At 38.7% G+C, this 12115-nt stretch overlaps 1 protein-coding gene across 2 annotated transcripts in view; it reads left to right on the top strand.

Moving 5' to 3' along the window:
* Nucleotides 1-10799, top strand: part of PIP4K2A (phosphatidylinositol-5-phosphate 4-kinase type 2 alpha) — a 97595-nt gene extending 86796 nt beyond the window's left edge. For both annotated transcript variants that reach the window (XM_065731407.1, XM_065731406.1), the window contains 4 exons: nt 5055-5168; nt 8279-8522; nt 9213-9316; nt 10471-10799. In XM_065731407.1, the coding sequence (XP_065587479.1) occupies nt 5055-5168; nt 8279-8522; nt 9213-9316; nt 10471-10551 (543 nt within the window). In that variant the 3' untranslated portion in view covers nt 10552-10799. The remainder of the gene's footprint in view (nt 1-5054; nt 5169-8278; nt 8523-9212; nt 9317-10470) is intronic.
* The last annotated feature ends 1316 nt before the right edge of the window (nt 10800-12115 follow it).

The following is a 12115-nucleotide window of genomic DNA, read 5'->3' as shown; positions in this document are numbered from 1 at the left end:
TTTCATCTTTCTTGTAGAATTTCATAGATTGTTAATTATGTCTTTCAATTAATGCAAAATGGGTTGTATTACTGCCTCTGTGGTATGTGCTTTTTTTCATAAATAAGCATAAATACATAAAAAATTACAGTAAATACAGGACCATAGCAACAAGTTTACAGTCTTGAAGTAGGTAAAATTTGATTCAAGGCAGATCATCCCCAAAACTTAGGATTTTTTCCTGCTTCTTTAAAATGCATTTTTTACTTATTTATTTTAATGACTACAGTCTGCTTGTTTACCAGTCTCACACAACAGGCATGAAGCATAACTTCTGTTTCTCTGTGAAATAAATCTCAAGTTGACGTATGCAGAGGTCATAACTTTCAGATCATCACACTGCCATACATTGCAAAAATAACAATAAATATCAGGATAGATTCCAATTGCAGCATTTAGCCTTCATATGACACCAATCGCTGTTTTCCTGTTTGTTGGCTGGTAGTGGGTTTTTGGTTTTGTTTTGTATAAAAGTCTGCATTCTCTGTGTTAAAAGTTATTTTTTTCTGAAAGGGAATCTTTGTCTTGCATTTTACGTTTCGTGTTCATTTTGCAGAAGGAAAATATTCACTATAGGGATAATTCTAGATGCATTTTCCTGATAATTTCCAAGATTTTAGCTACTACTTTTGTATGCACTTGAATTCCTAATCCATTTACACTGGATGCACAATCTTCTGTCTTACAAAAATCCCTCTTGTACCTTCTAAAGTAGATTCACATTTCAGCGTTCTCTCTCAATCCCCATTTTTGATGTTGCACCTTTATTCTCATTGCTGTTTACAATCCCATCATGCCAAACGCTGCAGTAGGACCTTGTTTGTTCAGAAATGCCTGCCCAGGACAAGGCAAGTTGTGCAGGAGAGGCTTGAACTTGGCTTCCACAACCAGTGGAGAGGAGCAGCCTTCTCCAGACTTCCAAAGGAGATTCTAGTTATTCTTTCTTCTTGTGGATGTTGTGACTCCAAATTTTGACTCAGATCAAAACCACCTAAATTATTGCAAACTAAATATAGCATAATATCCTTATCTTAAAAAATGCTGCCTTCTGTGTATGCTGGTAAGCACAAGAGTTACAGTTAACCAAGCTTATTTAATTACAAAAACAGGAAAAAAAAAAAAAGTGAATGCAAACCAATCACTGAGAAGCTTAGAATGTGGAACTTAATTCTTGGCAGATATTCTGCACCATTTTCAAAATGTATGAACTGCCAGCCTGGTTTTGCCAGTAATCAGCAGCTGTGGGAGTAAGGTGGCTGGTGACTAGTTCCCAGCAAACAAGATTTCTGTGCAGTGTTTCTCCCGCGACCTACTCTTTGCCTTTGCCGGGTGAGAAGTTTCTGTCAGGTTGTGAAGTTTGTTTTGTGGGCTTTTTTCCCTTTCTTCAGTCCAGGAATTATTCTCAAACTTAACCATCCTACAGCTTCTTTATCAAGCTTTTTCCAAAATGCCAGCATTAATACTAGCCATGGTAGTTATACTAGATCATGATGCAAAAAATCACTTTGGAAAAAAATTACTAATCTTCATTTTAACATACTAGGAAACAAGGATGCTGGATTGAGATGTGTAAGAAATCTGCAAAAACTGTATCCATATTCATATAGAAATTAATTTCACCTCTGATTGTTCACAGTAACTTTAGTCTTTTGAATCTTGATTTGTGTGTCCTGTCTTGATAGTCTTAAAAAACCCACTGCATTGCTCTTCAGCCTTTTCAAAGACAGTAAAACCTGCCTATAATTAAAGTTGTCTATAACCATGGCTTTAGAATGTGAACCTCAAGTGTGTAAGCATGCTTTTCTAGTAAACAGATCCTTCATATTTGTAAAACTATTGTGCCTTTCTTGCATCTTTAAGTAGGAGATTAAAAATGATGGAAGTGGTTCAGAAAGAAAATCTATTATTAATTTAGTGGAAGTAGTTAGATGTTCATCTCCTGTGCAGCTCTTAAAATATTTAGTTCTTTAATGATAGTAATATGTTCATTATAATGAATTACATTCTGGGAGAATCTTTTTCCAACAAGGATTTTGCTTCATTGGAAATATTTGAGACTTCATTAAAAATTAATCGTATCAATTATTTCATTAAAGCAGAGTCTCCATTTTTTCATTCAGATAGTGTTTCAGGCTGCCCCAACATGGTTTGCTTCGTATTTATTTCAGTGCGTCAATATAAAATGTTCATATTTCAATTTTTCAGTTTGAACAAATACATTATGGATGTTAAACAACTACTGGAGCCCCTCCTAGTCGTATATGTCGTAGGTTGTAATTCATAAATCCTCAAATAAATTCTAAGCCATTAATTTCAGTAAAAGAGATGCTAGAATTGCTACTAGTGCTGACTGTCATTAATAAAATTTGGGATTACAGCAGTATCCTAGGGCTGTTCAGCTTCAAGTAAATATGGAGAGTGATACAGACTAGCACATAAGGGGAAAAAAAAAAGAAAGCTTTGTCTGGAAAGAGGTAAAAGAAAGAATGTAGGCTGAGGGCATCACTCAGGTAGTGTGGTGAGAGCAACCATGAGCTTTTTTAGATCGTTTCTTATATCGTACCTGATGCTTTTATTTCTTGCTCTTTTTGTTTCCATGTATCAGCACTGGCCTTTAGTTTATGCTTCTGTTTGCCAAGCCTTCACTGTAGTAGGATCTGTGTGAGGAAGCGTGCCCCTCAGATAAAACCTACATGGTGTTGAGGCCTGGGGAGCCTCAGCATTGCTAGCTCAGTTTAATTGAAAGTAGTCACTGCCCAGCCTAGCAGGGCCTGCCCGTGGACCCACACATTGTGTTTGAGCCACAGGCACATCCTTTGCCTTGCCTCCCCTGATCTTATACAGCATTGATACAGGTTTTTTTCAGTGTTGATGGGCATGTTTTGCTTTAACTTCTACCTAGTGTCATCTAAAACTGGGACAGCTGGGCGCAAATATAACCCAAGATGAGGGGTTTTTAGTGACTTTGGTGCTAGCAGTGAAGGGAGCGTGGTTTCTGCATTCTTTTCATCAGTGTTTCAGCCTCAGTGAATTCATCCAAATCTCTCCATTCTTGAACCTCCCACGCATCAGATTCCATCTCTAGTCTTGGCAGCGTCCCCGCATCCCCAGCCCACCCCTGCAGAACCAGCCCTTGTCTGCGGGGCTGTCTGCATCTGACAGTCCCTGCAGCTGCTGGTCCAGAATGCTTATCTGAAACTCCCCCTGGTCCTGCTCATCTTAAACCTCTTGTTGAATAGGTCAGAAAGAAAACAGACGCTGTTGTACAGCAGTAAGCAAATCACCACTGGCTTTGGAAAGCATCTGCAGCACCTGTAAGGGAAGCGCCTCAGAACTGCTCACCTGAGGAAGCAGTGCCCTGAGGCAGGGCTTTCCTTTCATTTTAAGCTTGAAACATGTAGAAAGCCTCTGGAGCAACACTAGAGGGTATTTTAATGCATTGTAATGTTCCAGGTGCAGTGTGGTAGTGGTTCAGAGCGGACAGGCTTCGATCTTAGTTTTTTCCAAGGTTCTTTACTATTGGGATGCAATGAATTTAAAGTGGATTCAAGACTCAATGTTTGGGGCAGTAATTAGGTGATAACAGTTACTTCTGTAAACAAATGGAGCACTGTGGAATCTGGAGTAATTCCTAAATTCCAAGCCCAAGAAAATAAATCTGAAGAGTTGGGGAGCTGAGCGTTTTGGCCACTTCTGTGCACAGCCCAACAGCAGGAAAAGCTTCTGCCCATTGGGAAGGCACATAAAGGCATTGCAGGGTCTGCTATCACACTTGTATTTTTATGCTGTGCTTTCCAGTATTTGTGTTTCAGAGAAGGAAAAAGTATTTCTGAGATCTTTTTCTTACTGTATTGTAGAAGGAAAAAAAAAACTAATAAGTAGTAGTATCTTTGGTCAAGTTACATGCTTACTGCTTACACTCATGGAGAATATTTCAGTGGGCTGATGTTAGCTGCTTTTCATTCCTGGTGGGAGGACTTGCAAATGGGGATTAACACTCAGGTGTTCTGCAACATTTCTCTGTAAACAAAGCCTTTTCTTCCCTAATGTTTATGAAAGGCTAAGGGAGAAAGGCTGAATGGACAAAATTTTTCAAGGCTCTGATTGCAGAATCTATGATTACTTCTGGGTCGCTTGGCCAAATACCCTGAAGGAACTAATTTATCATTTGTTTTCTTGTTTGGGTATTCCTTTAAAGCAAGCTTTCAGTGGTTGCCCTCTGAAAACAGTCCATTTGAGGGTCTTACTACTGAAACCAGTGGCTCCTGCAGTAGTCACGTGAGAGTTTCTGGCTTTCCTTAATGCTGTTGCAAATCACTTCGTGGGAGAGTTAAAGACGCAGATAATCAACTAATGCTCCAATATCAAGAATATTTAATTATGTATTTAAAAGGCAGCAGTCTTCTCTGGCATTCACCACTTCTAAGCAGCATTGCATAATTCATGTTCACTTGATATTTTATAAACAATTATTTGGTATTAGGCACTTAAAAACATTTACAGTAGCTGTGTAAAGTGTAATCCAGTCTGACTTGATCTATAAGGTCTGATGTAATCGCACTTCGTTATGAGGTATAGATTGTGTCTCAACTTCACTTACTGTCACTTTGACAAATGACATCTTGGAAGAAGTGTGGACTTGAAGGTTAGATGCAAATGAAGTATTGAGTTTGATATTTTGTCTTAGTTAAATTTACTGCATTCCCAGTGAGTGTATACTTTCTAGGCTACTCACAATATGGATAAGCTAAGGAAGAGGATTCCTGCTTGCAGTTGTGAGCAGCTGCATGCAGCAGAAGTAAAATTGCTCACACTACAGATGTTGTGTGGGGCTTTCAGCTGTGACAGCTCACTAATGCCCTCTTTTGGGCCTTGGAGAGCCTTCTGCATTTTGGGAGGTTTGAGGGTTTAGCTCCTGGTGGGGTTGGAGAAGCTTTTGCTCTAGACTCGTTCTCAACCATCAACTGCACTTCTGTTTACATTCTGACTCTTACAGCAATTTTTGTTTATTTTAGGCCAAAGAGCTGCCAACATTTAAAGACAACGATTTTATTAACGATGGCCAAAAGATTCATATTGATGAAAATAACAAAAAGATGTTCCTTGAGAAACTCAAAAAGGACGTTGAGGTAAGAGTGCACCTGTTCAGTTCTATATTGTTAAAATGTATGGCAAACTGCAAATAGCTCAGGAAAGCATACCTGTAATTCATAAATGAAAACTTGTGATCTATAAGCGCTGACTGTTTTAAATGAAACATAATTTAAACTTTCAGGAGTTGATCACTGCTTTTGCTGATGTGATAAATGGCTTGATGCCATAGCTGGCTGCCATGCTTTGTCCCTGCCTTGATGATGTGATGTTAAAATGATGGTACTACTTAGTGCATAACCACTTTACGAGCATAGTCCTTCCAAATCCCCCCGAGAGAGAGGTGAGTATTGCTGGCTGTTTTGCAGGTGGAGGTGCACAGGACTGCTTGACGTTAGCTGGAGTTATATGTGGACTATAGTCTGTATTAAATAACTTAGCTTCCCCTTCTCACAGCTGTGCATGCCCTATTTGTTTCATATTAGTAATCTAGTTTTAGATTATCCTTAGCATCATAATAGTGGTGTCCTTCAGAAATTTGTATGCACCATGTGGATTCATTAGCATAGGTCTTACAAATTTGTAATGGCTTAGTATAGTCTATACCTACTAGAACAAGTTAATATGCAAATGTAATGTCATATTTATTATGATTGATTTAGCCTGCCAGCAAATAAAGAAAACTTAATTTTAGGCTGTCTAATTCATATAACTTGCCTTCAGTTTCTGTAATTCAGAATACTGTAACTAAGCACAATATTTTGCAAGCCCTGTTCTTAAAGCCTAAAATCCATTTCCCCTGTTGGAAGAGACCTGATAGCAGATTGCTCTGTGACATAATGAGACCTTCAGCTATTTATGTTAGGATGGCTAGGTGAACTGACTTGTTTAGTTTTTCAGATCTGTATCTGAGTGTTGTTCAAAAGCTCAACAGATGTACAAAATACTGCAGACATAGAATTTGCAGTAGTTTCTTTTGAAGAAATGTAATTTCCCATTGGCATAATAATGAGAAATTAATGGTGATGATAATTATGAAAACAAAAGTATTTTTTGAAATATCGATATATACTTCTTTTATATTTGGAACATCATTTTAGAAAACTGTATGTCACAGCTCTAGAGATAGGTTTATTTGAACTAAGTTTTTGTGCTCTTTAATGTGCTGCAGTCGCTGACTAAAGCTTTTACTTTAAGTACACTGCAGACAAGATCTTAAACACGTGCAACAAATATAGAAGATACTTTACTGCTGCAGAAGGTGGATTGTGTACTATCTTTTACATCATTTACTGGATTGTAAATACAAGGGCAGATTCCAGATAATATCTTGAGAGGCTATGTTTTATGATTTTGAAATTTATACAGTGTTGTTAAATATACAAAGACCACTAGCACAAAGTGGTCTGACACCTGATTTCAATAAAGTCAAGCTGTTCTTCAGCCTTGTTTAGCTTTTACTGGTTCTTCTGCCCTTGCTAGCTAACTAATAGTATGATTATTTTACCCAGTGTTGGATAAAGATTTTACTACAATGCAGAGAAACGCACAGCACTTTGTGTATAATTATCTCATGAAACAGTACTTATACTATGAAATAGAATTCTGAAGTATATGAGTTTGTATCCATTTTTCTTAGTCACTAATTTTTTTTTGTTGTTATACTGTGTTTTTCTTATAATTGACTTGCATCCCTTTCTTTTATTCAAAGAAGCATATTATAATAATATTTATTGCTATTATAGTACTATCTGTTGCTGCTGTTCTGATGGTCTCTTGTCCATGATTTTCCTCTTTTTGTTCATGCCTCATTTTCCTGCCTCCTCATTCCCCTGAAGCTGTCCTGAGACCAACCACATAAGGATATCTTTTCCACTTTAGATCAGATGATCTTTTCTTTGTGCTTTCACAAAACCTTTGTTCTTCTAATTTGCAGTTCACTCTTCTTCCCAAGGGTCTGTTCTCTTTCTTGCAATATTTTATCATTATTGGTAGATTTTTCTCTTCTCTCTTGATATTTAGCAAATACCTAATGATGTGTCTGGAGTCCTTCCACTCCTCCACTTTCCACTCCATTACCTTTTGCCAATCTCATCTGTTTTTGTGTATCATTGTATATCATCTCTCCCAGTCTTGTAGATCTCTTCCAGTCTTGTGAACAATCTTTTTCTTTATTATACTGAAATGGTATTAAGCCTCTTCTCAATCTCACTTTTCATAATGTACTTCTATTGCTTGAATTCAGAGTCATGTTAGCTATTATTGCTCTTGTCTCAGAATCAGGATTTTGATGAACTTGTTTTTTATTTCCTGATGTTTTTATACTCATCTCATTGATCCATACTGCTACTCCAAAGTCTGACCAAAATCCCCTCTGGTCTGCTCTAACTTGCATTTTATAGCCTATTAGTGTTTCTAAAACCTTAAACAATTTGTTTTTTTAGGCTCCCTCTGTATGTGTCGTAAGCAGAGGTTCCTCCTATGCAGCTTCACTCCTTGAACTCTTTATCCCTTCTTCTTTCTCTTGTGCATTTCTTATTTCTGTCTTCTTCTTTCCTTCCTTCCTTACACTGTTCCCATCAATTGAAATAACACTTTGTCTACACAGCAAATATATTCATTTTCCAGCTTTCTTCGAACTTCGAACTTCAAACATCTTGAGCCTTCACTCAGAAATGTCCTTTCATTCACATACAAGTTCTGTTTATGTGATTTGAACTCTGAAGAGAGTACGGCATTATTTCTTTTCTTCATGACATAAAACTTCACCACACGTCCATTTCAAGGATGTTTAAGCACTTCTGCATAATTCTGTAATAAGGCTGGGAAGGAAGTGAAGGGGCAGACCATGGCAGCAGTGCGCTGCACCCCATGTGCTGGTGTAGTTGTCAGAACAGCTCTAACTGGAACACAGCTACAGTCTCCTAGGGCTGTTAGTTTAAGTTGCAAGTGACCTGTGTGCTGTTACCGCATCTTAACAATTAAAAGTCTCTCATTGCTAGCTTTATCACTTAGTCCTCCACTTTGCTCTTTCTTAGAAGTGCCCATTTTTCTCAACTGACGATATCTTTGTAACATCTCATCTTTGAAAGTTTATGAGCTTACATTTTTCTGCGGTACTGATAAATCGCTTTTTATCACTTTCTAGTTCCTTGCTCAACTAAAACTCATGGACTACAGCTTGCTAGTTGGGATTCATGATGTTGAAAGAGCTGAACAGGAAGAAGTAGAGTGTGAAGAGAATGATGGAGAAGATGAAGGTGAAAGCGATGGGACACACCCTATTGGAACTCCTCCAGACAGCCCAGGAAATACACTGAACAGCTCGCTGCCTTTGGCTCCTGGGGAATTTGATCCAGCTATTGATGTTTATGGAATAAAATCCCATGAAAGTAAGTAGTAATAAACATTCACGTGTTGGTTCTTACACTGGAATCCAGACATCTTCACAGCAATATTAAGGGAAAGTTACATTGCACGATATAAATTTGCTTTCTAGGAGGGGATATTTGGTACAGCAAAAAGCAAAAGATATCTATGATGCACAGCTTTATTACTGAACATGTTTCTCAGATGTAGTGATGTGTGGGGATGCAGTCAGATAGCATGCCTGCTGCACAGTCAGCTCAGGTGCTGAATTAGCTATTTATACATCACAGTTCTCAGTGGCTGTTCAAGACAGAAACGTTTGTTTCATCAGCATTGACTGATAAATATGTAGTTCATAAATAAAATACACTTGTGCTGACTCAGAAGCACTGCCTCTCATATAAAATGTAGTTTTTCCTTGTTTGTTTCTATAACTATAAAGGAACTTGTAATCCACATTAAGTGAGCAAATAATTCCTATTTCTGCATGCTGGTTGTTTATTTTACAGTTGTTCATGGGGTTTCACTTTATGTATGAGTGCACTTGAATTTTCAGTTAGGAATATCTTGAGCCTGTGGTCTTTACAGGACTGTAATTCTGACTGACATTAACCTCCCTGAGCTGTTGAGTGATCCTAAAGAAGTCTCCTTTTCTGGAAGGAGAAGTCACGATTGAAATGTCATTCTAACTTTCATGTACTTGCCTTTTGCAGGTGCACCCAGGAAGGAAGTATACTTTATGGCCATTATTGACATTCTTACTCATTATGATGCAAAAAAGAAAGCTGCACATGCTGCTAAAACAGTAAAGCATGGGGTAAGTGTCTGTCTTTTTCCTCCGATACAGTTTATACTTCTGCATTGTTCTTGTTTAGTGTGCTGACAGAACACAGTTCAAGAGATCTGTGGAAAGGAGAAGTAAATGTTTTTTTCCTAGTTTCATATGTGATAAAACAGTACAGAATAACTTCTGTATGTTATGTCCTAAAGCTTCCTGTTCAGCTGCACACATTTTTGTTACCCATTTTGAAGACCAGTGAGACACTGCCCTTCTAGGGCTTTGTCCTACATTAGTGTAGGAATGCCTAGCAGTGAGCCCTGGCCAGGCGTGCAGAACAGTGTGCTCACTACTCTGTCTGTTCTCAAAGCAGTTGAAGTCGATGCAGACCATGTGCAATCATTAGCTGGTGATTTGGAATGAATGTAAAAAAAACATGCTTTAATGGACAAATATATGTTGTAAATAACAACTATGATTAGGAAAGCTGACTGTGATTAGAAGTTACTACAGAATATGATCTTTATGCAAGCATTTTGTTTTCTTTCACTGCCTACATCCTCAGCCACCCGACACTGAAGGTGGCTCTGTAATTGCTTGCATGCATCCTTTTGTAAAATGAGGAAAATATAACTGTGATTAAGGCCCTGAAAACATCCAGTAAAATTGTGAGCTCTCTGAAATAGCAGTTGTGCATCTCCTTCAAGGAGTCCAGGTTTAAATGCTGGAAAAGATGTCTTGTTCCTATGTATTCCAGAGCAGGTTAGCATTCAGATAGCAGTGTGCATTAGCCAAGCAGGGACACTTCGGATGCTACTGCAGTAATTCAGTCTTCTCTACAGGAAGACTTTGCTGTTCAGGAGACCAGAATCTGTGAGTAGCGTGCTTAGGTGTGAGCAGTGGAAACTGTATAGCAGAATGAAACAATGATAGGAAAGAAGAATGAGGAAAATAAAGAATGCCATTCAGAACTGGGAGGCGGACGCTGTAGGGTTATGGTGCTGTGTGCCCAGCGTCCCTGTATCCGTCTGAAGACTAAAGAGGTGCCCTCCATGTTCTGCTGGAGGGTTGATAGCAGTGTGCTGTCTGGTTCTGAGACCACAAATTGAGCCATCATGGTGCCATTGGTGACCAAGGATCCACCTAACACCGCTTCTTCCTTCTTTCCTCTTCCCTCTCCATCCTCTGCTTAGGCCGGTGCAGAAATTTCAACTGTTAATCCTGAACAGTATTCAAAGCGCTTCTTGGACTTTATTGCCAACATCTTGACGTAACCCCTTGTGTCACAGCGGGCAGACACGAGACCTGGGGACAGCAGCAGTGACTACGAGGGTAGGGAAAAAGGAACTCAGAGAAGCGCTCATCTTGCAGAAAGCAACCCCTTTGTTTACATCTGCTGGCAAAGATGACTGAAGTGGGGTGGAATACTCGCTTTAACAGCTGCCTGATATTCCCAGCATAGTTCTAGCTATTTCTGACTCTTTTGTGTGTGCAAAAAAAAAAAACAAACTTAAAAATAAAACCATTAAATTAAATAAATAGAACAGCTTCCTCAGAGTGCGCTGCGACAGTCCCACTCTGACGCTACCAGCTGAAACGGAGCAACTGAGCAAAGAGGCGTGGGGTGGGGGTGGGGAGAGTTAAATGCATGTTAAATCTACAATATTGATAGCAAACTGTAAACTGTGGATCAGTTTATTTTTTGAACTAAAAGATACGTGACAGTATTCATGGCGGTGATGATAATAATAAAAACCTTTCTGCGAATGTTACACTTACACCGTGCACACTGGCACTCCTTACAGACAGCGCTGCAGCCGTGAGCCCGTGGTGCCGGAGGCTCTTCCCATCACCTTCTTGCAGTTGGGTTTTTTTTGTTGTTGTTTTTTTTCCCCTCTCTCCTATTTCTTCAGCACATCGCATGGGGAAGTCCAGGCTCTCAGGCACCGGGAGCTGATGTCTCCTACTGCACAAAGAACTGGTGTGTAATTCATGCTGTGTGTACGTTTCTGTTACAGTAAACTTACATTAAGGGAAAACCTTGCTTATTTCACTTTGTTACCTGAAGTTTTCATTTGTTTTATATTCTTGCAATATAGGAACTAATAATGTTACAAGTGGAAAAAAGCTTACCTGCAGAAGCACATAGTTTTGGGCAATAGTAGCTGTGTCTCTCACCTGCAAGAGATGTGCGCACGGATAGAAACTCCATTCTTCTCTCAATGGGAATTTGAAGTTCAAATGCTTACATTGAACTGCTTAAATGGCAGTATTTTGTTAGAGATTATCCCTCTAAAAATTTACCCCAGATTTTACTGTTTACATTATTAGGGAAGCAGGGATATTTCTGAATTTTAGAGCTGTGTACAATATATGATTTTTAAGTTTACATGTAAAGTTATTTTGCAGTACAGATGAAGTATGTTTGTCATCCTCCGAGTGTAACGTGCAGCCGTGTGCTACGGTGAATGTCTCGCTCACTCCCCCCAACAGACTCTTAAAATAAAATCAGAAAGCATATTACTGAGGGATTTTTTCCCAGGGACATCTTTTATCACCAGAATGCCCTGTCCTGCCATGTACTCGAACCTGATTGTACAGTGCATTGCCTAAAACTGTGCTGATTGTGTTTAACTTCTTTAAAATTTTTAAACAACAACGTTGTATTTCTTCTCTTCTTGTATTTTTTTTCCCTGGAAGATTCCATGCTTGAAAGACAAATTTACATATGCTTAAAGTTTATCTACTTATACACTGTGCTAAAGCTGTGCCTTTGAAATTTCTGTATGGAAACCATTAGATTTTGTAGGCAATCTGAAGGAAGTCAAGCCCTCCCCG

The sequence above is a fragment of the Cyrtonyx montezumae genome, unplaced genomic scaffold, assembly GCF_038088225.1.
Source record: "Cyrtonyx montezumae isolate F1298 unplaced genomic scaffold, pur_monq_1.0 scaffold_14, whole genome shotgun sequence".
Classification (NCBI taxonomy): domain Eukaryota; kingdom Metazoa; phylum Chordata; class Aves; order Galliformes; family Odontophoridae; genus Cyrtonyx; species Cyrtonyx montezumae.
This window is presented reverse-complemented; position numbering and strand designations above follow the sequence as displayed.